The sequence below is a fragment of the Ranitomeya variabilis genome, chromosome 2 (genome assembly GCF_051348905.1).
Source record: "Ranitomeya variabilis isolate aRanVar5 chromosome 2, aRanVar5.hap1, whole genome shotgun sequence".
Classification (NCBI taxonomy): domain Eukaryota; kingdom Metazoa; phylum Chordata; class Amphibia; order Anura; family Dendrobatidae; genus Ranitomeya; species Ranitomeya variabilis.
In genome coordinates this window covers 978238795-978266719 of record NC_135233.1, presented here as the reverse complement: position 1 = coordinate 978266719, position 27925 = coordinate 978238795, and the positions used below count along the sequence as shown (strand labels likewise).

General features: G+C 44.1%; 1 protein-coding gene across 2 annotated transcripts in view; it reads right to left on the bottom strand.

Moving 5' to 3' along the window:
* Window positions 1–27925, bottom strand: part of CUL3 (cullin 3) — a 132557-nt gene that overhangs the window by 47301 nt on the left and 57331 nt on the right. For both annotated transcript variants that reach the window (XM_077290860.1, XM_077290861.1), the window contains exons 3-4: window positions 7754–7867; window positions 6185–6345 (exon numbers count right to left, since the gene is read on the bottom strand). In XM_077290860.1, coding sequence (XP_077146975.1) covers window positions 6185–6345; window positions 7754–7867 — 275 coding nt within the window. The remainder of the gene's footprint in view (window positions 1–6184; window positions 6346–7753; window positions 7868–27925) is intronic.

The window sequence follows — 27925 nt, the reverse complement described above, 5'->3', positions numbered from 1 at the left end:
CTTTTCTCCGAGAAACTCAGTGGAGGACACAGGACCATGGGTGTATGCTGCTGCCACTAGGAGGCTGACACTAAGTGAATACATAAAAATTAACTGCTCCTCCTCTGCAGCATACACCTACCACCGGCTCCAGCTCGAACCAGTTCAGTGACAAAGCAGAGCTGAAAACCATCAAATAGTGGTACAATATGTCAAACCAAAGAACAATCACAGCCTCAGGCCAATAGGGTGGGTGCGGTGTCCCCCAATGAGTGGCTCGGAGAAAAGGCTTTTACGGTGAGTACGAAAAATCCATGTTTCTCCTTTGCTTTATTGGGGGACACATGACCATGGGACGTCCCAAAGCAGTCCCTGGGTGGGGAACAGACAACAGATCAAACCCCATGTACCAACTGTCTAAAGATGCACTACCACCGCCTGCAAGATTCGCCTGCCCAGGCCCACATCTGCATAAGCCTGAGCGTGAACGTTGTAGTGCTTAGAGAATGTCTGCAGACTAGACCAAGTCGCAGCCTTGCAAACCGGTTCCACCGAGGCCTGGTGCCGAATGGCCCAAGAAGCACCCACCGACAGAGTGGAGTGCACCTTAATCCCCACTGGGATAGGCTTGCCCCTGAGACTAAGACTCTTGAATAGCTGAGCGTATCCACCTGGCTATTGCGGATTTTGAAGCAGCGAGTCCCATCCTGTGACCCTCAGGAGGAATGAATAAAGCGTCCGACTAACGGAAGGACGCTGTCCGTGAGAAGGACCTCCTGAGAGCCCTTATCAAATCCAGAGTGTGAAGAGCCCTGTCCACCCTGTGTACCGATGCCGGGCAAAACAAGGGCAGGACAATGTCCTCATGAAGAATGATGTCACCGCGACAAGGAAAGCGACATTCCATGAAAGGTGGGTTAGCGAAACGTCACGCAGTAGTTCGAAAGGAGACTCCTGTAGAACACCCAGGACCAAGTTAAGATCCCAGGCATCCAAGGGCGTTCTATAGGGAGGCACCACGTGGGAGACCCCCTGAACGAAAGTCCTCACTTGCGGCTTGGAAGCGATCCTATGCTGGAACAAAACAGATAAGGCGGAAACCTGGCCTTTGAGGGAACTAATCGCTAGACCTGAGTCCAGATCAGACTGAAGAAACTCCAATATGGTGGGAATGGAGAAGACAAGAGGATGACGACCGCGGTCTCTACACCATGCGAAAAAAGTTTTCCAGGTGCGGTGATAGATGCGCACCGATACAGGCTTCCGAGCGCTGATCCTGGTGGACATTACCTCTTTGGAGAACCCAGGTTGAGATAGGACCTAGGATTCAATGGCCATGTTGTTAAACACAGGGCCCCTGATTTCTGGTGGCAAATCGGACTCTGGGAGAGTAAGTCCTGATGATCCAGTATTCGCCAGGGGACGTCGACGACAAGTTGTACCAACTCTGCGTACCACGCCCGGCGTGGCCAGTCCAGATCGACCAGGATCACTGGATAATGCCACGAGTCATTTAGGCAAGAATCGATGGGACCTGGATCCCTTAGATCTGGACTGCTTAGGTCGGCTCTTCCACGACTAGTTGGACTTATACGAAACCTGTGGATCTCTGTCCCCATCAGGGGAGTGCCCCCGATCAAGAAGAGTTGGCCGTAGAGGACCAACCGGAATTGCTGCAAAAGTATCGGAAGAGAGATTGTTGTGGGCGGTGAAAGGACGGCTTAACCTTCTGCTGGGGGAGGAATTTACTATTTCCACCTGTGGCGTCAGAGATAAGCTGATCTTGCTTCTCTCCGAACAAACAACTGCTCTGGTAAGACAATGGTTAGGGATTTCTTGGACGCAGAGTCCGCTCGCCATTCCATGAGCCACAGCATCCGTCTAATAGAAATGGCATTTGAGGCCACAAGTACACCACAGTTAGCTGCGTCCAGAGTTATGTACCAAACAGTCTCCGGCCAAAGCGATCTGATTGGCCAGTTCCGCTGCCTGCGGTGGAAGCTCACTACCCTGTATGGTTCTGCTCAGGAGAACATTGCTTTGGCTACCCATGTCACGGCGAAAAAGGGGAAAGAGAGGGAGAGCCAGAGTCTTCAAAAACCGAACAGGCAAGGTTCTCTACCAGACGGTTTCTGGGATCTTAAATCGAGGATCCGTTTAGCAAGGATAGAAGGGTTTTGGAAGCCAGACGGGATACAGGTGGATCGACAGGAGGGGCTTACACACATCCAGTGAGATAGGGTCTCTCGCCTCAAGAGGCTTCTGACCTGAGAAGCGTTTGTCTGGCCTCTCTCTATGCCGTCACATTATGTCCTGAAACTCGGGGTGATTGGCAAGCACTCTATGAAGAGGTTTGGTCCTTTTGAAGGACACCGGGTGATCAGGGGTGAAGGTTGAGTCCTCGTCAACCTTCAAAGCCTGGTTGACAGCCTCTATGAGACTATACACTGTTGCCTGATTTTCCGGCGAATCGAGGTCGAAGGACTCATCAGACTCGTATTCAGAGTCCTGATCGCCGCAAACCCCTGTTGAGGGGGAGCAAAAACCGGAGCTCATGGATGCCAAGGCGCGAGAGGGCCCGGGAAACTGGTGCTATGGGTCCGTTTTCTAGATGCCTGTGTATCTTTTGACTGAGAATGGCCCCTGCAGGCCGACGGTTCCCATGTGGTGGAGGAACTCTCTAAGACAGGCAGACGAATGCCCCGACCCGATAAGGGGTCTTGGAGGGACTGAATCGCTTTAGCTAGTGAAGCCATGGACTGCGATAGTAACGAAGCCTGCTCATTGGGACTAGGTACACTGGGTACGGTAGCGGCAGGGGACTCATGAGCGCATTCGGGATCACAGGCCTTGCAGAGTGGTGTACTCTGTCCCCGTGTCAATGAAGTCTGGCAGGTGGTACATGAGGTAAAAACACCGTTTTGGTGGCCCTCTTAGATGTCTTGGAGAATGACATGATGTACCCCAATCTGTCCTGACTCAATGCCCCAATAGAGAGTTTGGTGGCTAAATCACCGGTGAAATACTGCAGAAAAAGGGACCAATGGGTGTCGCAGCACAGCTCTTACCAAGGTCCTGTGGCCCTGTGAGATCCTCCAGGTGTTATCGATCCGGTGGGTGATAGGTGCTGGGATGTTGATTCTGTGATCCTCTGTCCCCGTGGCAACGTGCTGAGAGGCGGCCAGTAAGGAAAAGATGGCCGCAGGAAGCAGGAAAGAAGTCTCGCTCTTAGCGAGAAGTGGCAAGAGGGTGGGAGGAGCCGCTGGCGTGAGGTGAGCGAGTGGGTTGCGGCCTAGTAGACTCTGAAGCTGGGGACTAAATTTCCAGCACTGGCCGTGATGCACCTGGGAAGAAAACTGGAAAAACCGTGCGCGCTGCAGGAGCCTTCCCCTTGCTGAGTCCGACCCGGGCACTTACCTATCCTGTCTGGAGGCCCTTTGAAGAAGTGCAGAGCTCGACGGCTCTGCCTGCAGGTCAGGGGCTGCAGTGTGGATGGTGCAGGAACCCTCCATCCCTTTGATAGGGAGGTGGAGATGGACCGTCCGCCTCCTGCCATCACCACTGTTCTATCAGTGGTGATGCAGTGGGGGTTGCACGGACGTCATAGATGCCTCTGTACATCCTAAAGGTTAACTCCCTAAGGATGGGTAAGGGCTGTTGGTCCAGCCATAAAGAGCCTGGCTGCAGAAGGGGGTACGTGGAGACGACACTCCATATTCGCCTGTTGTTGGTTGGGGGAGATCGTGGGGGAGATCGGAACCCTGAAGGGATCCGTCGCCCCTGTGATCCATAAAAAGGAACAAATATTAAAAGGTGAAAAATAGAATAAAAATTAAAATAAAATAAAAAATTGTGGTCTGAATAGCAGACCCACGTGCCTCCTACAGACACTAAGCATGAACGGTTCCCTGAAAAATCTATTATATTTGAGGTGCAAGGTGAGGATGTTAGCATGATATGTGAAAAATGTCCACAGTGTTTTCATGCCAACACTTCGGTGACCCGCTATCACGTGACGGGGTCACCAATGGGTGGGAGTTCTGGTGCGCTTGCCGGAAGCGAGAGTTAAAAGCCACTGTCAGAGATTGACAGCGGCATTTAACAGGTTAACAGCAGCAGGTGAATCGTGATTCCACACGCAGCTGTTGCGGGCACAAGTCAGCTGTACAAAACAGCTGTAAAAAACAGCTGTCATGTGCCCGGAAAGGTGCAGGCTCAGCGCCACAGCCTGCACCAAACAGGGAGTCAGACATCGGCGTACTATTATGCCCGATGTCAGAAAGGGGATAAAAACAACAGTATCGCTGAGCTTGATTGGCCAGCAAATTCGCCTGACCTTAACCACATAGAGAATCTATGGGGTATTGCCAAAAGGAGAATGAAAAATACAAGACTAAACAATGCAGACTAGCTGAATGCTGCTATCAAAGCAACCTGGTCTTCCATAACACCTCAGCAGTGCCACACACTGATCGCCTCCACGCCACGCTACATTGACGCAGTAATTGACGCAAAAGGGCCCATGATCAAGTATTGAGTTCATTTCAGTAGGTCAACATTTCGGATTTTAATATTTTTCAAGCTGGTGTTATAAAGTATTGTAATTTACTGAGATAATGACTTTATGGCTTACAGCCAATGAAAAGCCAATTCATCAACATTAACAGAAATAAACCCTCCACTTCTGGCGGTTGTGGATGACATTTTTGTTGGTCTACCTGACTGTGGTTTTGTTTTTACAGGGCCCCTGATTTTCCACTTGTTAATCACAGTTTGAACGCTGCTGACTGGCATTTTCAATTCCTCGGATATCCTTTTATATCCCTTTCCTGTTTTATACGGTTCAACTACCTTTTCCCGTAGATCCGTTGACAATTCTTTTGCTTTCCCCATGACTCACAATCCAGAAACGTCAGTGGCTGGATGAAAGATGCAAGAGTCTGTCTGTATCCCAGAAACTCACTCAGCTTTTATGCACACACACACTGATTGTAAGCAAACAGGTCACAGATGAGGATGTTACCTTTAGTAGCCATTCAAACCCATTTGTGTCAACTTCTGTGCACGTTATCAGGCCAAACTCACCAGGGTATGTGAACTTTTGATCAGGGTCAATTGGATGTTTTGGGTTGTCATTATGATTTAAAAAGAGAAAACAGTAGTTTGACAGTAAATGGCTTCACCCAACCACTAACCATGAGTGGAGAAGAAGTTTTGGTGTTATCATTCATGATCTCCGAAAAAAGACCAAGAAAGCAAAAATTGTGTCGGGGTGTGTAAACTTTTGATCACAACTGTACTTATAAAAGGCCAATTCCTGTGCAGCCCACCCACCACAACAAAGCGTTTCAACATTATCGATTAGACTTACTCGATCATACATACCTTCCCTGAGCTGAAGCCTACAAATGTATATGGCAGGTAGGATCCAGCGATAATCTCAACTAAAACTGGATACTACCTGGCCTTTAAATTTAGAAGTTTTAGCTAAGGAGAGGAAGTCTGGTCAAGTAAGTCCCCATTAAAAACCCTTGTTCTAACTGGTGAAGACAAATTGGAAAATTAGAGCACCAAGTACTTTAATTTGATAAGTTTAGTCTACAGTGGATATAAAGTTTACACACCCCTGTTAAAAAGTCATGTTTTGTCATGTAAAAAAAAAAAAAAAACACCACATCAAGAAGAATAATGACATAAGTTTTTCCACCTTTGTTTTTTCCCCATTCTCCCAAGAGCTGACGTTTTTACTCATACCATTTGGGTAGAAACAATTTTTAACCGTCACTTGTTACATTTATTGCAATGTTGCAGAAGCAAAAAAAAAAAAAAAAAGTAGCTCTGGTGTTTTGGATTTATTTTCTTCCTATTACACAGTTTACCGATGAGACCAATTTATTTTATAATTTGATAGATCGGAGTTGGTAGAAAGGCAAAGAGAGAAATTGTAAGAAATTTTAAGTACACAGTGCCATATAATATGATGACTGCAATAGGTTGCCGTCTACCCTTGAAACTGGCACAAAGTTATGCTGAAATCTCGTAAATGGCAGGCGAGTACATCAATAGTGACCATAATAATCCAGTTCATCCTATTCTTTAGCTTTAGAACTGACATATTATAACACGCTGAAATAAACTGTTGTGTTACAGGCCCACACATAACCGCTGTGAGACTCTGGGCACGACGAGGAGACCGCAGACTTACCTGTCCACCACTTCTCCTTTCCGCTCTCTTGCGATCATGTCTAACAATGTCTGTCGTAGATGATCTCTTATGCAGCCATAGCGGACAACTTGATCACGAAATATTATCAAACCCAGGTTATAGACATTTTCAACATTGTTCTGCTGAACGTAGACTCGATCCTAAAACCAGAAAATATCAACAGCGTGACTCATTCATTCCATGACTTACAGGTACACCTCCCCAATCATTCGTATAATGCAGGCAGGAGGCGCTATGGTTCTCTGCAGGGTACAGTGTGTGGTAGATCCCATAGAAGCATTTATACATAATCCAAAGGGAATGTACCTCTGTACACCTCCAGAGGAGACACAGGCCTACTGAGGAACAGCAAGACCCCATGCACTTATGTGGGTAACCCCATTACTAAATGACACAGCAGTAACACAAGTAGTGCCCAGCTGTTCCTCCATACTAATAAAAGTTCCCGGCATTTAGCACAGTAGACCCTTTTAGTGGTGTTATATGCCTGTGTGACCCCAATATCCTAAATCAAAGCAGAAAGGTTCAGGCGGTTAAAAGGGTTGCCTCATTAGACCACCCCTTTAATTTCAAAGTAGTCATGCTGATCATTGCTGGTCGTTCTCCCAAGATTCAGCAGGCTAAGCATCTTCTATGGATTTGAAAGCAGTCAGCAGCTCTCCAGCCAGAGAGGGGTACCCCGATGCTGGACTTCACTATACGACATTCCTACTCCCTCATTGGGCTTATAGACAAGCTGTTCTGATAGAACAAGTCCTTTAAAGGTAACGCGTCATCAGAAAATTATGTATTGCTATTGTATTTTAAGTTACTACATCTTCAATTTTCCATATCAGATCAATATAAAAAAAATTATGTTGCAATATTCACATTGACCACTAGGCCTAATACTTCCTGCTTATTCCCTTATGACAGGCAGGAGTCCAATGAAATGACACGTTATCCACTATTCACAACAGCTGATGTCACAGCTCACCTCTTCCCCCAACAAACTGTGCCGAGATTAGGCAACGCCTCTGTACAAAAAGAGGGTCTGAGTCCAAATAATGCAGTCCATGTGATGTGCAGGAAGTAGAAACCTATTAGGCCGAGCAGGAAGAGTGAAAATCGCAAGAATTTATTTTTAACTAATGATAAGAAAAAGGTTTCAAAAAATTAAGTTAATAAAACCTGATTTAAAAAGTCGATTTTTTTAAGGACACATTCCCTTTAAGGTTTCTTGGGTCCTCACGCTATGCCGTCATCTCAGTCACTCTTGTATGTGGAGAGGCAACGACTAGCGACCTCCGTATTACAGGCTGTCATAAGGACGCTAAAGGTCCTGAGTGTTACCACTATTCATGTGTACTAGTCGATCGAGACAATGGCCGAGCAAGAATCAGGCGAGTCACCGCTATAAGGTGGTAATATGCCATACGGTACCTTACCATGTGATCTCCAGCTATAGGCAGAAACCATCAGAACCTTGCCCGGTGTATATTAACAAGGTATATGATGACCGCACACATGACAAGCACATGTTGTGGAGCCCATCCAGGAGACACTTACCATGTACATGAGGATGTCCCTAATCATTACCATGGCGGTCTGGTGGTCGTTCCAGGCCTGATTTAGAGTCTGCAGGAAGTTGTTATTTAAAGAGTTTAACACGTCATCCCGAACCTGCAAGAGAAGAATTGCACACTGTATGGACACCGTATACCGCATCACAAACGGTTATCACACATACTGTCATGTACACAAATTTTAAAAATAAAAAGAAACATGACTTAGCAGCTTAGGGGCGACCATATTGGAATGTAAAATATGAATGAACACCACAGAGGTCTTGTATTTGCTTCTTTCACTTATATAGCACCATTAATTCCACAGCACTACAGACATCACTGTCCCCATTGGGACTCACAATCTGCATTCAATGTCTGTCTGTATTGTGAGGAAACCTGAGATCTGGAAGGAAACCCACACAAACACAGGGAGAACATACAAACTCCTTGCAGATGTCCTTGGTTGGATGTGAACCCAGCGCTGGAAGGCAACAGTGCTAACCAATGAGCCACCATACACTGCTGATCACTGAGCCACCAGTTTTAGGATCTGTTAAAAAGCAGTCTGCATAAGACTGTCCCAGCTCACACAGAATCACGCCAAGATCTGGTAGCCTTATCCATCTTCTATTCATGGAATGTTCTCCCACAGAATAATCTTATAGTGCAGTCTACTTCCCCACGTGGGCATACAGGTGAGAAATGTTACACTAGTCCTACCTGTATGCTCATATTAGCAGTCTTGCTGTTAAGAAAACTTATATACTCTCCTTATGTTAATGATTTCTTCCAGGCTCCAGGGCGTGCGGTGCCTGGTAGAATTCCTTGCCTCCGGTCTTCATTATACTACCCCCCTGCCATGCACGCCAGTTTTGGTGCTGTAATCTCGCGCCCTGCACTCCCTCCACAATCCGTACCTTATACTCCCTTCTATGGGCACTGCATTCAGTGATCTTCCGAGCAGGCACCGACAAGTCCTTGTGGCCCCCAGGTATGCGCGCCGATAAAGTGCTCTCCCCACTTACTCCCTGCACAGTCATCGCTAGGAACCATGTGTACAAAGCGATGACCATGCAGGGAGGAAGTGGGGAGAGCACCTTAGCTTTGTGCATGCTGGAGGTCAATGGAGCGCAAGTCATTGGTACCTGCGCAGAAGATCCCTGAATGCAGTGCCCATAGAAGGGAGGAATAGCTACGGATTGCAAAGGGAGCACAGGCACAGGATACCGGGACAAGAACTGATGTAAATGGGAGAGGACTGGTATAATGAACACAGGAGGCAGGGAATTCTTCCAGGCACCACACGCCCCGTAGCCTTTAAGAAATCTTTAGCATAAGTAAAGAATATAAAAGATTTCTCAGCAACAAGACCGCTAATATGAGGAATACAGGTAGGACTAGTGTAACATTTCTCTTTAATATTGTGTAGGTCTCTAGCAGGTAAAACAGCTCTGATCGATCAAAACCATGAAACTATATGTGCTAACCACTGAGCCACCATGCTGTCATCATGATCTTTTTAAACCTAGACCTGCAACAATAACCAAGGGTAATCCTCTACATAGCGACAGACAGCGATTCTTTACTGCAAGAGCAGTGAGAATATGGAACGCTGTCACTGGCAGATTCACAAACAAGTTCAGGAAAGCCCTGGGTGCCCTTCTTGGGGGGAGGAATGTTTTTATATGGTTCCACACCAATGCATACCCACCAGATGTTTTGTCTGAAGATGACCTGTTAGGTAAACCCAACTGTAGTTATAATGGGGAGATTTGTCTCAATAATTAACTTGTAGAAAATAAAAATAAAATGAGAAAACAGAAGAGATGGCTCAGATTTAGGCCGGAGTCACAATTGGGCTGAGTGCTGAGATAAAACATCACATAGCTCTCTGCCCGATGTTACACTACTACTAATCACAGTTCTGAGTATATTTTCTCATGCAGATTCAGCATGGCAGAACAATGGCTGTATGCTATGATTGGCAGCGAGACTCTGCTCACTCTCACCAATACAAGTCTATGGGTACGAGTGAAACATCGCCGAACACTCGGATCTCAGCACAATGCAGATTCCTGCAGACATCGGCAGCAGAGGAAATTGAAAAAATACTTTGTCCTTCTCCCACGCAGCTGTGCTCCGATCCTCTCATGCAAGAGCATCAGTGCACAGAGAACTGACACTCTGCTCCCGCTCGCAGGAGAACTAGAGAAGGGGTCAATAGCGTGTCGCATCCAATGCTATACTCTATAGTGATTCCGGCCTGAAGGGGAGACTATCCTTCACCTCCCATGTCAGCTCATAATAGATTCCGGAAAATAAATGCACTTCACTTCAGGTACAACCTGTAATTAGAGAGAGGTGGACACCTGGATGTTCGGGTCTGGCGGGTATCATGTGCAGCAAACCCCGCTTTTGATCGGCAGTAAAATCATTACCGCCGGGTCAGGCAGCCGCGGTTCCCGTCAAAAGACTGTGTGAGCGCGCAGGTGTGATCAGAGGTATAAAGTTTACCTCCGGTCACTGGTGTCGGCTGATAGGACCACAGCTCTCATCAGCCAACACCTGCTGCCACTAATAACCGTGAGAGCAGGAGTGGCTGATGGGAATATTCAGCTGGTGTCTGCACTGTAAATAATAATAAAAAATAAAGCATGGATTCCCCTGTATTTTTGATAACCAGCCAGGCAAAACTCAACTGTGGGCTGCAACCCTCAGCTGTCAGCTTCAGCAAGGCTGGTTATCAGGAATAGAGGGGGTCCCCACTCCATATATTGTAATTATTTAAATAATTTAAAAAATGGAGTGGGGTTTCCCCCATTTCTGACAACCAGCCTGGCTAAAGCATACAGCTGGGGGCTGGGATTCTCAGGCTAGTAAGGGGCTATACATATTGGCCTCATCAGCCTAAAAATAGCAGCCTGAGGCCGCCAGAAAAGGTGCATCTATTAGATGTGCCAATTCTGGCGCTTTGCCCAGCTCTTCCCACTTGCCCTGTAGCGGTGGAAAGTGGAGTTAATATTTGTGGGGTTGATGTCACCTTTGTATTGTCCGGTGACATCAAACCCACAGCTTGGTAATGGAGAAGCATCTATAAGACACCTATCCATTACTAATCCTATAGTTATATGGTAAATAAACACACTGCAAGAACAAAGTCCTTTATTTGAAATAAAAACAAAACACTTATTTAAAAATAAACACTGTTATACTCACGCCCATTCCAACAAAGCACTCATCATCTGTAATAAAACAAACAAAAAAAACACCAACAATATCCTTCACCTGTCCATCGTTCTATCCCACACCATAATGCATGTCTGGGGATTAAGGCTATGTGCACACGTAGAATGGCCTACTGCGGATTTTTCCACAGCGGATTTGATAAATCTGCAGGGCAAAAACGCTGCGTTTTTGCTGCAGATTTACCGTGGTTTTTTTTGCGGCTTTCACTGCGGTTTTACAACTGCGGTTTTCTATAGGAGCAGCTGTAAAACCGCTGTGGAATCCGCAGAAAGAAGTGACATGCTGCGGAATGTAAACCGCTGCGTTTCCGCGCGTTTTTTTCCACAGCATGTGCACAGCGTTTTCTGATTCCTATAGGTTTACATTGTAATGTAAACTCATGGGAAACTGCTGCGGACCCGCAGCTGCGGAAATGCTGCGGATCCGCAGCAAAATCCGCATCGTGTGCACATAGCCTAATAGTTTTCAACCTGGACGGCGCCAAGATGCGACCATCCAGGCAGAGAACTACTGATGAATGAGCTGCTGCGAGCGCAGCCTCAGTGACTAGCGGTGATGTCATCAAGGTTACTGACCGTCACTGAGGCAGCGTTCCCAGCCGGACTGAACTGCGGTGACCTCTGAGATCACAGCTAGCACAGTGAAGAAAGTCTCACGGTGCAGAGGAGAGTTCACCACAGTTCACTGGGTGAATTTCACTGCAGTGATCTTGAACTGGTTGCATCTTGGCACAGTCCAGGTTGAAAACGGTTTATCCCCTATGTGTGGACTACGTTGTGGGGCTGAACAACAGACATGTGAGGGATATTGTTTTTTTTGTTTTATTACAGGAGGTGAGGGATTCAGTGGAATTCGGGGAGTATAACTTATTTTTAAATAAAAGTTTTGTTTTATTTCAAATAAAGGACTTTATTCTGGCTGTCTATTTATAATATACTAAAGCTGTGGGCTTGATGTCACCTGACAATACAAAGGTGGCATCAACCCCACGAATATGAACCCCACTTGCCTCCGCTAAAAGGCAAATGGGAAGAACTGGGCATCTAATAGATGCGATTTTCCTGGATGGCTGCTATTTTTAGACAGGGGGGGGGGGGGGGGGGAACAATATCCACAGCCCCATACAAGTCTGAGAATACCAGCCCTCAGCTGTCTGCTTTAGCAAGGCTGGTTGTCAAAATTGAGAGGGACCCCACACAGTTTTCTTTAATTATTTAAATAAAAAAAAAAAAATCAGTGGGGACCCCTCTATTCTTCACAACCAGCCTTGATAACACTGACAGCGGAGGGTTAATTTATTTACAGTACAAGAGCCGGCTGATGAATACTCCCAATCAGCCGCTCCTGCTCTCACTTAGTAGCAGCAGGCGTCGGCTAATGGGAGCAGTAGTCCAGTGTGCCGACACCAATGACCGGAGGTAAACTTTTTACCTCCGATTACAGCTGCAAGCACATGCTGTCATTTGACATTGTGGGAATCATAGCTGTCTGACCAGCGGTGATGATTTAACCACCGATCAGAAGTGTAATGCTGGCGTTTTTACTTTTTTCTCGCTATGCCGTTTAGTGATCAGGTTAATTTTTTTTTTTTTTTATTGACAGATCGGGCGATTCTGAATGCAGCGATACCAAATATGTGTATGTTTGATTTTTTTTTTTATTGTTTTATTTTGAAAGGGGTGAAAGGGGGTGATTTGAACTTTTTTTTTTTACATTTTTAAAAACTTTTTTTTTTTTAAACTTTTGGCATGCTTTAATAGTCTCCATGGGAGACTAGAAGCTGCCATAACTTGATCGGCTCAGCTACATACAGGTGATGATCGGTTCGCCTATATGTAGCTGAATTACTCACTTGCTATGAGCGCTGACCACTGGGCGGCGCTCACAGCAAGCCGGCAGTGACAACCATAGAGATCTCCAGGAGACCTTTGGTTGTCATGCCAACCCACCAGTGACCCGCAATCACGTAATGGTTGTCATCGGTGGGCGGATGTCCGGCGCGATTGCCCAAAGCGCATGTTAAATGTCAGCCTTTCACAGCGGCATTTAACTAGTTAATAGCCGCGGGAGGATCACGATTCCATCCGCGGCTGTTCCGGGCACATGTTAGCTGTTCAGGCGCCAGGTCTCTCTGACCTTTCCCGGCGCCTGTGCACTGCAGTACTTTACGCTGCCCTCAACAGGGCTGACAAAGTACGCTTGCGCCGGAGCTGCAGCAGGAAGAAAAGAAGAGGACGTCATCGCATGAAGATGGGAGGCGCCGGACCCGGACTGCGACACCCATCAGACCTGAACCAGGCCCGCCCCTGAGTGAGTATAATATAACCTGTTTTTCTTATCTTTCAGGGTACATCGGTGGCTTATCTACAGCACTACAGAATGCTGTAGATAAGCCCCTGATGCCGGTGGCCGCAGGCATCAGGGGCATAGGCAGCATCAATAGTAAAAACTTGGTCACACAGGGTTAATAGCGGCGGTAACGGAGTGAGTTACCCGCGGCATAACGCGGTCCGTTACCGCTGGCATTAAGCCTGTGTGAGCGGTGACTGCGGGGAGTATGGAGCGGGCGCAGGGCACTGACTGCGGGGACTAGGGAGGGACTAATCGGACTGTGGCCGTCGCTGATTGGTCGCGGCAGCCATGACAGGCAGCTGGCGAGACCAATCAGCGACTTGGATTCCCTTACAGACAGGGGCCGCGACCAATGAAAATAAGTGACAGACAGACAGACGGGAGTGACCCTTAGACAATTATATAGTAGATTAAATAACTTTCCCGAATTATGAAAAAAATTTACATCACATCCTGAATTGTACTATTGTACAAAATTTATTATATATTTTAGGAGTGGGAGTAGGTCCATTTTATACCGACTGACTCCACAGCCTTGGGAGCATGGAGTTCAGGCCAGCAGAGTGACGATGCCTAACAAACCAAAGCACCTCTGGTGAAACAGGTTACTGAAGAGGAAAAAAAAATTGCACAATCCCTTTAAATCACAGATTCATTCATTGTCCGGCTATGTTCATGAGCAGAGGTTTTTCAATGCAACCAAAACCTATTCTCTTTGTAGTAAAAACCAGGGCTTTGGTGTCGGAGTAGAGTCCATTTTGGCAGAGTCTGTATAAAATGAACCAGCTACTAAAATATATACCGTAATATATTTGTTACAGTATTTAAATGCAGTATGTGCTGAATATTTTTTCATAAGAATTTGGGAAAGCTATGAAATGTCTTATAAATGGTGTGTTCTGATACTTTGTATCCCATTGGGTTAGTGCAAGCTTTCCACACCCCCTATATGCTTCCTATGGGATTTCCTATCCTGGTGGAGGAACCCTGTGATTAGCAGTATTATGTTTATGGACATTTTTGTTTATGCTATTTCTGTTGTGTTCTTCACAGCTGTTGATCCTAAACATATGGATTACCGAGCCCGTGATGAAGCGTGGCTACATAAATTAAATGAGGTATTTAAGGACGACCCGAGTCCGATTTTAAATGGCAGAGATATGCAGGAGCAAATAGCCTGCCTTAAAGATCTCCTCCACAAGCGCACTAAGGTGTGGTGGAATCGTGCGTTTTTAGAACGCTATATGTCAAAAAATCTTATCCCATGTGGTCTGCGGGTGCAGATTTTTCCCTCTTTTATGGTTAATGACGAAGAATTAAAAGATAAATGGGAAAAAGTTGCTGATTGCTGTTCTAGAGGATTCATGGAGATCCTGATGCAAATAGATGATGCCAAACTGAAAGATATCGAAAAAGATATTGAAGATGTTCAAAATGATCTTAAAAAAGAATTATCAGGGGCGGCTCTGGAGGAATTTAACAAAGATGTTGAGCTATGTTTTCAAAAGTGGGAAAAAGAGATTGTTACTGTAAAATCCCGGAAATTTCAGCGTGATAACCTTGACTCCCAGAATAAAACAGTATACAGATGGAGGAGAACTAACAAAATTGGACGAATAAACAGGCTAAGAAAACCAAAAACAAATATAAATGGAATCCTAGACTACAAAACAAAACCACAAAAACAAGGATTCCTAAAATATAACTTTTAATATATAAAGTTAAGATAACAAAGTTCTAAAATTGAAGACATCAATAAAGACAAATAACCAGCAAGGGGAGCAACTAACCCCTACCAAATTCCCTACTCTTATCCACTACCTACTTACGGGGGTAGGCACCCTAAGTTACTGCGGTTGGCGCCCCCGCTCCACGAGGACTGTCCCTATTCGCCCTACAGATACCCTACAGTCCCTATAAGGTAGTGTCCCAGATACAGGTTGACCCAAAAAAAACAAAATTAACATAAAAAATTAGCAAAATAGTTCATATAAAGAATAAGAAAAAATTAGGAAAAATAAACCAAACAGAAAAACACAAAAATAGTACTATAGCCAAAAGGCTGAGGATCCTAAATAGGGTACTAATACACAATGAATGGTTCTTATAGAGTATACAAGAGGAGACAGTATATAGTATATAGGTTTTCATTATTTTGTCCATACACATCAATAAGGGGAAGTCCCAATTTTTCATAATAAACATATTATAAAAAATAAACAAAATGGATTAAGCAGTATGAAAAAATTAGAAAAAAAATAAAATAAAAAATATGACCAAAAGGCTAAAGGCCCTTAATAGGATGTTCATACATAGATGTAGGATATTTCATAAGGCACAGACAAGGAAGATATAATTCTCTCAATTACACATAGCAGATCCATCAAATAAAGCCCCTCCAAACACACATTTGTTGGCTTAATGGCCTACTGATTTCTCACCCAGAAAAAATAACATATCATAAAAAATTAGCAAAAAATTGTATGAAAAACAAAGATGAAAAAAATAATGAAAAAAGAACCAAGCAAAAAAAACGAAAAAATAGTCTTTTTCACCACAGCCTTTTTATCCTTAATAGGGAGCTTGAGCAAAAATATCCTCTTCTTTGGGACAAAAAATAGAGGGGGAAAAGTCAAAGTCCCATTTATGCACAAATCTCAATTATGGGGAATCACTCAAATGCCAGCAATGTTGGTATATAAATCTCACACAATGGTGGAATCAACCAAATTCAAATACACAAAGCCAATCTTCATTGACTGGCTAATATTCGTTCACAATAGGGTCATTATATAGAGTGAAAACCCCAGAGTATTATGTAGAATTCTTATCCCAGGGAGATGTATAACTAATAGTCATTAAAGTGGCCACAACTTATGCGGTTCAAACAGCTCTTCAGCCACATGGAGCGCATCTCCACAGAGAGAAAAAAACACCGTTGTGAATATAAATCCAATTGTCATCAAGATGTTCGTATCACAGCAGCTGGAGCAGACATTACTTGATAACAAGCACTATGCATAATAATTCCAGTAACCAAGTCCTCTGGCGACCATAATCCATACAGCTACAATATTCTGCTGCAATAAGCGTTTTTACTCATCTGCTTAATCAAGGTCCTTCAGTAGCATTTCGGATCCATTCAGCCACCAGTGAGTCTCTCCATAAGATAGTTTCTTCGGCCAGGTTTAACCATCTCGCTCATCTGATACACGGAAGTCCTTAAACTGCACTGCAAGTATCAGTCTAGCCACTGACACCCATCTCCACCTGGGAAAAGCTTCCCTATAATACCCAACGCGTTTCCCCCCCGTGGGAAAACCGGGGGTTCATCAGGGGGTACGACCGTCCAAGTGGTGCAAGGATGATAACACACCACTCACACCCACTCCCTATAAATAGCCTCATACCGGTTAACATTCCACGTGGAAGCAGTCTCCACCCACCGAAGTCTGCGCCCAACGCCGCACATTACAGTGGAACGCAAATGCGCTCCAGTCCACATAGAGGACGTAAAATCATCAATATTGGTGTGGGAACAGGCACCGCCCACCAAGCGTGCGCCATCATACCTCAGGTTAGAGCGCCGTAAAGAAACAATGCCCTCCAATAATACATAAGACAGCGCATGCGTCATATGGACCGCATCTGCGCTCCAGCCAACCAGCCAGCCGAGAGGCGATCTTATTAAAGCTACCAAAAAATATTTAGTGGTGTCTTTGGCCCTCCTCCAATAGATAATATCTAGTATATAGGACTGCTAGATTGCTAAAATTAGCAAAACCGGACATCCAAAGAGCCGGAAAAAACCCCATCAAATATACACATTGTGCCGGTTTCAAATTGAAAATGTACCAAAAATCTATATACCGAAAAATTACCTAAAGTAATCCTAAATTGGTACAAACAGGATTTAACCACCCAGGATATGATACTTAAAGCAGTGCCTATAGCCAAATCTAAATATCTGAAGTGGATGAATTTAATGCATAAAAACCAAAAAAAGAACTATAATATACCATTCATATATTCATATACCCCATTATAAATAACAGAGAAAGGGGCCACATATAACCCTAGCAGTTACCAATACATAACTTCAAACGTGTTAAATGAAACTAACGAAGGACAGCTGTTCATTAAGGCCAGAGGGACTCACCGACCCCATCAAATAGATCCACCTTGTCTCCCGTTGAATAATTCTTTGATCCCAATCCCCCAGTCTAACGGACGGAGAGATGACTTCCATAGCCATAAAAGTCAGGGACCCAGGGTCACCACCATGTACTGTATTCACATGTCGAGCCAGGGGGGGTCTCTCTTTTGTGTCTAATGTCCCCCAGATGTTCTCCTATACGAATGCGAAATTCGCGTTTAGTTTTTCCCACGTAATCTTTGGGACACCCACAAGTACAGAGATACACCACCCCCTTTGTTCTACAGTTAGCAAAATGTCTTGTCCGAAAAACTCTACCAGTTGCTGAACTCCTGAACGTATTTGCAACCCTAATGTGTTTATAGTAGGAACAGTGTCCACACCTATATGTTCCGAGGGACCTGTTCTCCAACCAGGTACCTGGCCTCTTAGGGGGTTCAAAGTGGCTACGTACCACTATATCCCTAATTGACCTACCACGTCTGTATGTAACCGAGGGATAGGAGGATATGTGCTCACCAATCTCAGGGTCGGACCTCAAAATCTGCCAATATTTTCTCAAAATCTGAGAAATCCGACCAGATTGGTCATCATAGGTCCCTATTAGACGTGTTATCGGTGCCACATTTTCATTCCTTCTCCGTACCAACAAAGAGGTCCGGTCAGTACTCTGTGCAACTTGATAAGCGGAATTAACAATATCCCTGGGATACCCCCTATCCTGAAACCGATGTCTGAGGTCCAGGGATTTTGTTTCAAAATCACCCATCCTGGAGCAGTTTCTACGTAACCTCAGAAACTGCCCCTAAGGGATCCCTCTCTTCAGGGGACACGGGTGATGGCTCTCCCATCTTGAAAGGCTATTAGTCGCCGTTGGTTTCCTAAATATGGTGGTACTCAAGAGACCATCACTTTGTTTTGAGATGAGAACATCAAGAAAGGTGATCTTATCCACCCCAATCTCGTATGTAAATACCATACCTTTGATGTTAGTATTGAGGTACTGCATAAATCCTTTAAAGGACTCAATGTCCCCCTTCCAAAAAACCAAAATACCATCTATGTAACGGCCCCAGAAAACTATTCTGGGGCCCCATAGATCATCCTCATCACGAAAAACAAAAGTGTCCTCCCACCAGCCCAGGAGCAAATTAGCATAAGTGGGGGCACAGGGGCTCCCCATTGCTGTGCCCCTGAGCTGGTGGTAAAACTTACCATTAAAGAGAAAAAAATTCCGCTTAAGCACAAAATTAAGGAGCTCCATCAGGAATCCATTGTGTGGCCCAAGATGTACCCCCCTCTCACTCAGGAAAAGCTTCACAGCTTTTAAGCCATCTTGGTGTCTGATGCTACTGTACAGTGCCTCGACATCAATCGAGGCAATGATCGTATCCTCATCAATTGTGATACCCTCCAATTTAGTAAGGAGATCACCTGTGTCCCTGATGTAAGAGGGAAGGGCCAACACAAAGGGACGCAGAAGTTTATCCAGGTAAATGCTACAATTCTGTGCTAGGGCACCCACCCCTGATACAATAGGGCGACCCCTCAGGGGGGTAGTGCCCTTATGCACCTTAGGGAGAGCATAAAACGTAGCAATGGTGGGTGATTTAGGTAAAAGAAAGTCAAACTCACTCCTGGAAATTAATCTCTGTTCTAATGCTGACGTCAGAATACCCGAGAGCTCCTGTAAAAATACACGAGTTGGATCACATCTAAGAATCTCATATGAATCCCTATCCGACACGATAGTCAAGCACATATCCACATATCCCTGGGCATCCATAACCACATTCCCGCCTTTATCTGAAGGCTTAATCACGATTAGATGATTATTTTTCAAGCCCTCCAGCGCTCTCCTTTCTACACCCGTCAAATTTGGAAAAGTTGAGTCAAAACTTGGGTCTATTTTATTAATCTCATCAGTCACCAGTTTTTGAAAAATCTCAATACTGCCATATTCACCTGGAGGAGGCATTCTCCTACTAATCGGTTTCAGTTCTGAAAAAGGACCCTCACCCAAAGGGCGGGATCCCTCCTCAGCGAGACCCTCCAACACTTCCAAGTCCACAAGGTCCGATTGAGAGATGCCTAGTTGTTGACATTTCTGTACATCATTTCTTTGAAAAAAACGTTTCCATTTTAATTTTCTGGTGAACAGATTCAGATCCTTAACCCAATTGAAGGGATCGAATCTGGTGGTCGGGACAAAACTAAGGCCAAGGGACAAGACATTTCTCTCAATTGATGTCAAAACATGAGAGGACAGATTCACAATCTGGTTCTTATCTTCCATAATCCCTATCTTGGTTGACCTAAAAGAGGTAGAGTTCTCAAGTGATAGGGAATGTTCCCTCGATCCTCTAAAAAAGAGGATGAGGAAGAGGCAGAGGGATAAACCCTCTCTAAGCTTCGATTTTGCCATCTCCGGCCTCGCCTGCCACGTCCCCTATTCCTTAGTTGTTGCCTAGGTACAAACCCCCTTGAGGCAGAGTCAACGTCAGAGGATTCAATATCCGAAGAGGAGACCTCGTTGCCACTCATCTGGGGAACCTGTAATGAGGGATAAGCCCGTTTTTCTTTAAATTCGGCACTATCCTTCAAAAAACGTTTATGTTTCCTATCCTTTATCTCTAGGTGAAACCTATCCACCGCTATTTTTAGAGATTCCTCCCTAGTTGAAAAATCCGGATCGGTCTTAAATTTTAAAGTTTTATCAATCAGTTCCTTCAAAGTCTTGGCCGTTTTTTCAAAGGTGATCTGTTCCTCCTCTACCAAAATCTGCATAAACCTAACAGATGATGAGATAGACTCCTCCTCCCACTTCTTCAACAATGCAGGGGATGCACATCTAGGTGCTGGTAATAAGTTTATCCTAAGACCATAAGGTATAATTTTATTCTTAATATAATTGTCCAGAGATTGAACCTCCCACCAAGATTTAATGTTGTTCTTGTAAGCCTTCAAAAGGTCAGAAAATAGACCCTTCAAGGTAGGTGTGGTCGCCTGACTCCCTGTGCCCTCAATGTCTGAAAAAGCCTCCCTCGCATCATTCAACCACCGATTCGTGTCCAAAGGTCCAGACAAGAAACCTGCCATAACAACCAAAAAACTCACTAAGAAAACCAAAAACAAATATAAATGGAATCCTAGACTACAAAACAAAACCACAAAAACAAGGATTCCTAAAATATAACTTTTAATATATAAAGTTAAGATAACAAAGTTTTTTGTTTTTTTTTACGAATAAACAGGTCAAGATCAGGGTCAGTGTCATCCTTTACGTCCATAGAGGAATCAAGATCTGGTGCCAGTGCCCCACCTGTTGAAAATTTATCTACAGCATCAAGCTCCAGAAATCCTAGGAGGAATAATAAATTCAATAAAGGGACAATTACTCCTCCACAACAATATTATAAGAAAACCCGCAGTGCCCGTAATAACTTGGAGGTAATCAATCTTTCACCACACACTTTATCCCAAGCACAACAGGAGGTCCTTAGTTTTGGCTTATCTTTTTCCCCTACTAACAATTTTCATTATTTTACAGCGGTAAAGGATCTTCACCTCTTCTGCCGTAAGCTTGTCCTGAGGAGGCTGCACCATCGGTCTTGTGGGGATGTCGACGTCTGTGGTGACACTGAGCTGGAGGCATTAGAGGTATTGGAGGGCCTATTAAATGAGCAGGATTGTGATAATGCGGAGGGGTTTCCGAATGCTGTTGTGCCCAGATCTAGGACCTTTCCCCCTTTGTCCGTTTGACCACAGATTGATATCTTTGCGCGTTTGGTAACTGAGGATTTAAAAAAAATACCGACCAAAATAAGACGGGACAATCTTGGTCCCGATCATAGACGCGCTCTGAAACAATTAAAATCATTAGATGATGTGGTAATTAAATCAGCGGACAAGGGGGGAAATGTCGTGATCTGGCCAACAGATAATTATGAAAAGGAAGCATTCAGACAACTTAAAGATAAAAACTATTACTCGGTACTTCCTCATAACCCTATGACCGCTTTTTCACATCTGCTCGATACTATCTTGATTCAGGCCTGGGAAAAGGGACTTATTCCCAAAAAAATTCTGGACGGTCTAATGACAAAATTTCCAAAGGTCCCTACCTTTTACCTCCTTCCTAAGGTCCACAAGGATCCGGTCGACCCACCTGGGCGTCCCATAGTCTCTGGCATAGGAGGGCTGTGTGACCCTGTGTGTAAATTCATTGATTATTATTTGAAACCTTTGGTCGAAACGCTGCCCTTCTATGTCAGGGACTCTGTGGACGTCCTGGTTAGGGTGGATGGCCTTTGTCTTGATTCAGACATGCTTCTTGTCACCGCAGACGTCGAGTCCCTTTACACGTGCATTGACCATCAACATGGTCTTGAGGCCGCACGGTATTTCCTGGGGATGAGCAGTCTGGACGGACCCTTTGTCGATCTTTTGTTGGAACTATTACAGTTTGTATTACATCATAATTTCTTCACTTTCAGGGACCGGTTCTACCTGCAGAAACGTGGCACTGCCATGGGGGCGGCGTGTGCGCCCGCCTACGCTAACCTCTTCCTTGGATTTTGGGAGAGGGAGGTATTTGGTGTGGATGGGACATGCGCCGCCGACCATGTGCAGTGCTGGTTTCGTTATATTGATCACCTTCTTATCATCTGGCAGGGACCGGTCCCTGAACTGGAGAAGTTCATGTCATCTCTGAACAACAATGCCTATAATATTAGGCTTTCATATAAATGGCACGAACGTAAGATCGATTTCTTAGATATTGCTTTGTCTGTTGATGACTTGGGGTCTGTGCACACTGACATCTTCAGGAAAGAAACGTCTGTCAATTCCTTTCTCCATGCCTCCTCAGGACACGCTCATTCAACTATTAAAGCTATCCCCATTGGCCAATTCCTTAGAGCAAAATGCACTTGCTCCACGGTGGATAGGTTTGAAGCGCAGGCCAAGGATCTAAAAAATCGTTTTTCAGAAAGAGGGTATAGTCAAAGATACATCAAGCACGGCTATCACCGTGCTAAACATACCCCACGTCAGCAATTGCTCTGCGGTTCGGGCGTTCAGACTGGCAAAGGTGATACCCAAGTTAGATTTATATCAACATTTAACTGTCAGTGGGACACCATGCGTCAGATTCTGAATAGACATTGGCCTGTTCTTCAGACCGACCCCATTTTAAACAAAGAAATCTCTATAAGACCTCTTATCACTGCGAGAAGGAGCAAAAATCTGAAGGACCAATTGGTGAGAAGTCACTACGTGGCTCCACACAAGAGTTTTTTTGGAAATTCCAAACAGAGATGGGGCTGCTTCCTATGTGGGAACTGCATGGCATGTAATCTATCCAACATTGTGAGGGCTAAGACCTTTAAAAATGCTGCTGGGACACATGAATACAATATTGTCCATTATATATCCTGCACCACCTCATATGTTGTATACTTTGCACAGTGTCCCTGTTCCAAAATATACATTGGTCTAACAACTAGGGAACTGCGCATTAGAGTAAGAACACGTGAGGGACATCTTGGCTGCGAAAGAGGTGAAGGATGTGTCTATGCTAAAAACGTTGCCCAAACATTTTTTATCATATCATAATTCTGACCCCCGAGGCCTTAAGGTGAAAGGCATTGAAAGGATTCATGGGGGGATTAGAGGGGGCAACTTGAAACAGTTACTGGCACAAACGGAAACGAGGTGGACTGTGGAACTCGGCACTATGTCCCCTGTAGGGCTTAATGAGAAACTGAGTTTTGCCCCATTTTTATAGATCTCTGCTTTTTAAATTTCTGTGTTTATGTCTTTAATTTATTGTTTTTTCTCCTTTATGTTTTTTTGTTTTAGTAATAAGTTTGGAAAATTGCTCAGTAATAAATGCTCTGGCTTAAAGCATCTGCCACTTCACAATACTATGATATCCGTATTGATTTAATGCTCTGCATTGGAAGAGAACACCACTGCATCTTTCGGTAATCTGGAGAAATACGCACAAATCATGATTTGGGGACATGGAGAGTTGGAATGAGGACTCTTTTTGAATATCTATATGTTTTGTCTTGTGATGATATGACAACATTGTTCTCCTGTCATGCGTGTTTTCTCATTACTTATGATGTGATTTTTCGATATAGGACGTTTTCCAAAGTATGTATATAATATTATGTCTCTCTTTATGGTGGTGGTGTTACCTCGTTCCTTTCTTTATACGATGCGGTTCTTACCGCTGGGGTCCGGGCTGTTACGCTAGCATGATCGGCTGGTTACTTTACCTGGTTGAAATCTGACTAACAAAATGGTGACGCGCATGCGCATCGCGCCCGGGAACCACCATTTTGTTGAAGGCCTCTTTACCATCGGCTGTGCGGATATGACGTCACAGAGGATTTCCTCCCCGCACGCCGATTGTGAGCGCCGGAAACAGCTATGCTTGGGACCCGGGGGCGGCGGTGCCATGCGTGACACAATGGTAGCAGGTGCAGTAATTAATGGACATTATAAATTGGGGGTTGTAATGGAGACAGGACACGCACAATTTCTCTCCCCTTGATAAAGCAAAGAACGCGAAACGCGCGTCGGGGCTCTCTTGTGAGGCTGAGGACAGACAGGCGGATTTTATGGGTATGTGTTTACAACTATGCTAGCTCTTTTTTGCACTGGCACTTTATATTCAGGCTAAGCTGGCCAATTTTCATGTATGTTATTACGGAGTTAGTATACTATTGATATCTACTTCATCCCCATAGCCTGCAGCAATATTATCCTTCTACCTCATTCTTCTGGTTTTTGTGCACTTTACTCGGGTATTATCCTTCCTCTTACTGTTTTTTTTGTTGTTTTTTTTTTTTTTGTTGTTGATTTGTTTATTATTAATTGTTTTAGTATATGTGTATTTTCAATAAAAATTGTTACTCTTTTATACCATCTCCTGAGTGGTGTGTTCTGATACTTTGTATCCCATTGGGTTAGTGCAAGCTTTCCACACCCCCTATATGCTTCCTATGGGATTTCCTATCCTGGTGGAGGAACCCTGTGATTAGCAGTATTATGTTTATGGACATTTTTGTTTATGAAATGTCTTATAAATGTCTGTTCTATTCCTGATCTAAGAATCTCGGCTTTAATTGCACTTTATATACATGCTCAGTAGTAAAGCTCCTCCTCTACAGATCTGAGCCAAAAGGCACTGATAAGGAACGCCTGCAGCACTGCACTCATCTCTTTTCTTTTCAATGTTCTTTTTATTAAAATTTCAATGCAAATAGTCACAACTTTTACAACCAACAGTATAAAGAAATGAGTATAATCATCACAACTGTTATGACAAACAAATTGGTTTCGAGAATGTCAAACATTCAATATAAGCGATATAGATATAGAATTATGAGTAAACATAGATAAGGTCTAGAATTTCTTACCAGGAAACGGATTTTGGTTGTTTTAAAGGTAAAAACTATAGTAAAAAGGGGGGGAGAAAGTAGAAAGATTCACAGACAAAGACGGAGGGGGGGGCGGTTAGGTGTACATGAGGAAATGGAGGTGGGGGGGAGGGGGGTAAGACGAGGGTGCATCACGTTTTAGAGTTAGGGAGATTTATTCCTTTTTCCTTTCATTGACATCCCTCTGAAGGTAGTCAAGGGGTTCCATATCTCCTTGAACTTTGTATGTGTATGATTTACTAGGGACACTACCTCAGCCATGTGGTATAGCTGGTCTATTTTCTCTAGCAATTGTTGAAAATTTGGTAATTACGGTAACTAACATTTCCCACATGTCTACTTTACATAAGCACAATATTTGAAACAAATTCTTGTTAGGAAGTTACAAGGGTTAAAAATTGGCCAGCATTTTTTTTCCCAACAAATTTTACAAAACCATTTTTTTTAGGGATCACATTACCTTTGAAGTGACCTTGAAGGGTCTATATGACCGAAAATAACCAAAAGTGACACCAATCTAAAAACTGCACAAGGTGCTCAAAATCACATTCAAGTAGTTTATTAACCCTTCAGGTGCTTCACAGGAATTTTTAGAATGTGCAAGGAATAAATGAACATTAACTTTTTTTTCACAAAAAATTTACTTTAGACCCCAAATTTCTTTATTTTCACAAGGGAAAAAGAAGAAAACAGACTCCAAAATTTGCTTTGCAATTTCTCCTGAGTATGCCCATACCCTATATGTGGGGGAAAAGTACTCACTGGGCGCACGGCAGGGCTTGGAAGGGAAAGAGCACCGTTTGACTTTTTGAACTCTAAATTTGCTGGAAACCTTAGCAAACGCCGTGTCCTGGTAGCAGAGCCCCTGATGTGTTTAACAGTGGAACCCCTCCTGCCACAAGCGACTATTTTGGAAAATAGACCCCTCAAGAAATGAATCTAGATGTGTGGTGAAAACCTTGAACAACCAGAGGCTTCAAAAGAAGTTTATAACGTTGAGCTGAGAAAATAAAAAATTATTTTTGCCACAAGAGTTACTTTAGCCCCAATTTATTGTTTTAACAAGGGTAACAGGAGAAATTGCACCATACAAAGTGTTGTGCAATTTCTCTCGAATACACAGATACTCCATATGTGGGGGGAAAACTATTGTTTGGGCACACGGCAGGGCTCGGAAAGGAAACGGACGTTTCGGAAAGCAGACTGATGGAATTGTGTGCAGCTGTCATGTCGTGTACGTGTACAAATCCTTTACATGTAAGCGGGAAATACTTTTCAGGCACAGTGCAACGCTCAGAAGGGAAGGAGACCAAATTATAGTGCAGATTTTATAGTTATGGTTTGCAAGTGCCATGACAGTAGATACACTCATAAGCGGCCTCATTTTACAAACTACATGACTTGATGAATTAATCTAGGGGTGCAGTGATCATATTGACACCACAGGTGTGTCACAGAATTTTATACCATAGGGCAGTGAAGAAAAAAATATTTTTACCACGAAAATGTAGTTTTCGTCCCAGATTTTACTCTTTCACAAGGAGAAATGGGTAAAAATTTTACTATAATTTGTCCCACAATTTCTGCTGAACATGGCAATACCCCATATGTGGATGCACAGTACTGCTTAGCCATGCGGAGAGACTCGGGAGGGACGGAGTGCTATTTGCCTCCCGGAGCCCAGATTTCCTAGAATAGCTTGTGGATTCCATATGCAGAGCCCCTAAGCGCTAGAAGAACATAATCCTCCCGCAAGCGAATTCACTTTTGGTAATTCTACTTCTTTGGGAAATTATTTACAGGTGTAATGAAGATTTTAACTACAGGTGTTTCCCAGAAACAAGACAGTGGATGTTACTGAATAAATTGCTAACTGCTGTTGTAGTGACCAGTACATTGTAGTGACCAGCTCATGCTTCTGGAGACACGCACCAGTAAATTAGATGGGCTCTCATCACTACAGACCTGCCAAACATGTTGACGCTAAATGTGGTTTAGGCACTGGGGCTCATAAGTGAGAGGGGCATCTGCATTAGGGAGCGCAAAATTCGCTGGACTACTTTTGGGGTTCAAGAAGCCATAGCGGTTTTCCAGCCTTTGTACTACCAGCAACATGGAAGCCTCTTATATTTCCATTGACAGATGACGGAACTGAGTGAGGACTTGCTATTTTTTGTGGATTTAGTTGAAGCTTTTATTGGGAACATTTTATATAATGTTTGGGATCACATTTATCCAGCGCTCTATGCTGAGCACTTACTTTGGGTTTTTTATCTAAATCTCCGAGTGATGTGATTCAGATGAAACCCCCAAGGGATCCATTCACTATGACGCGGCAGCAGAGTTACTCTGGACTACGTCTGGCCTTTGTTAAGCGGTTTCATTTTCAAAAGTGAACAAAGCTGTGGAGGACCACGCTTTTACGCAATCCCTAAAAGGCTGACACCGCCAGATCACAGGTCAGACAGTGTCCATAGTGCCTCCATCTGCCCACCGGGGGTTCCATCTGAAATCATGCATTTCAGAGATTTACACACGAAAACACCGGTGTAAGCGCTCAGATTAGAGCGCAGGATACAGATGCGCTGATCCTTACTGTGATCTTTGAGAGGCAGAATAAAATCAACAGCAGGTGAAGAATTTATTTTATTTTTTTTACGCCGTTCCTGATGCAGTATAAGTGATTAGATGACTATTTGTTGGGTTGACGCGATTACAGCAATACCAGATTTATATCGAGTTTTTATGCTTGGCTGCTGTCACACACTAAAAGATGCATTGTATTGCAAAAATAGTTTTTGCATTGCTATATTTTGAGAACTATAATCTTAAAATATTTCTGCTACCGTCATGTGACTGCTTGCTTTTTGCAGGACAAGCTGACTTTTATTGGTACCTTTTTCGGGCACGTGACGCTTTGATGGCTTTCTATTCTGACTTTTGGGAGGCAAAATGAGAAAAAAGC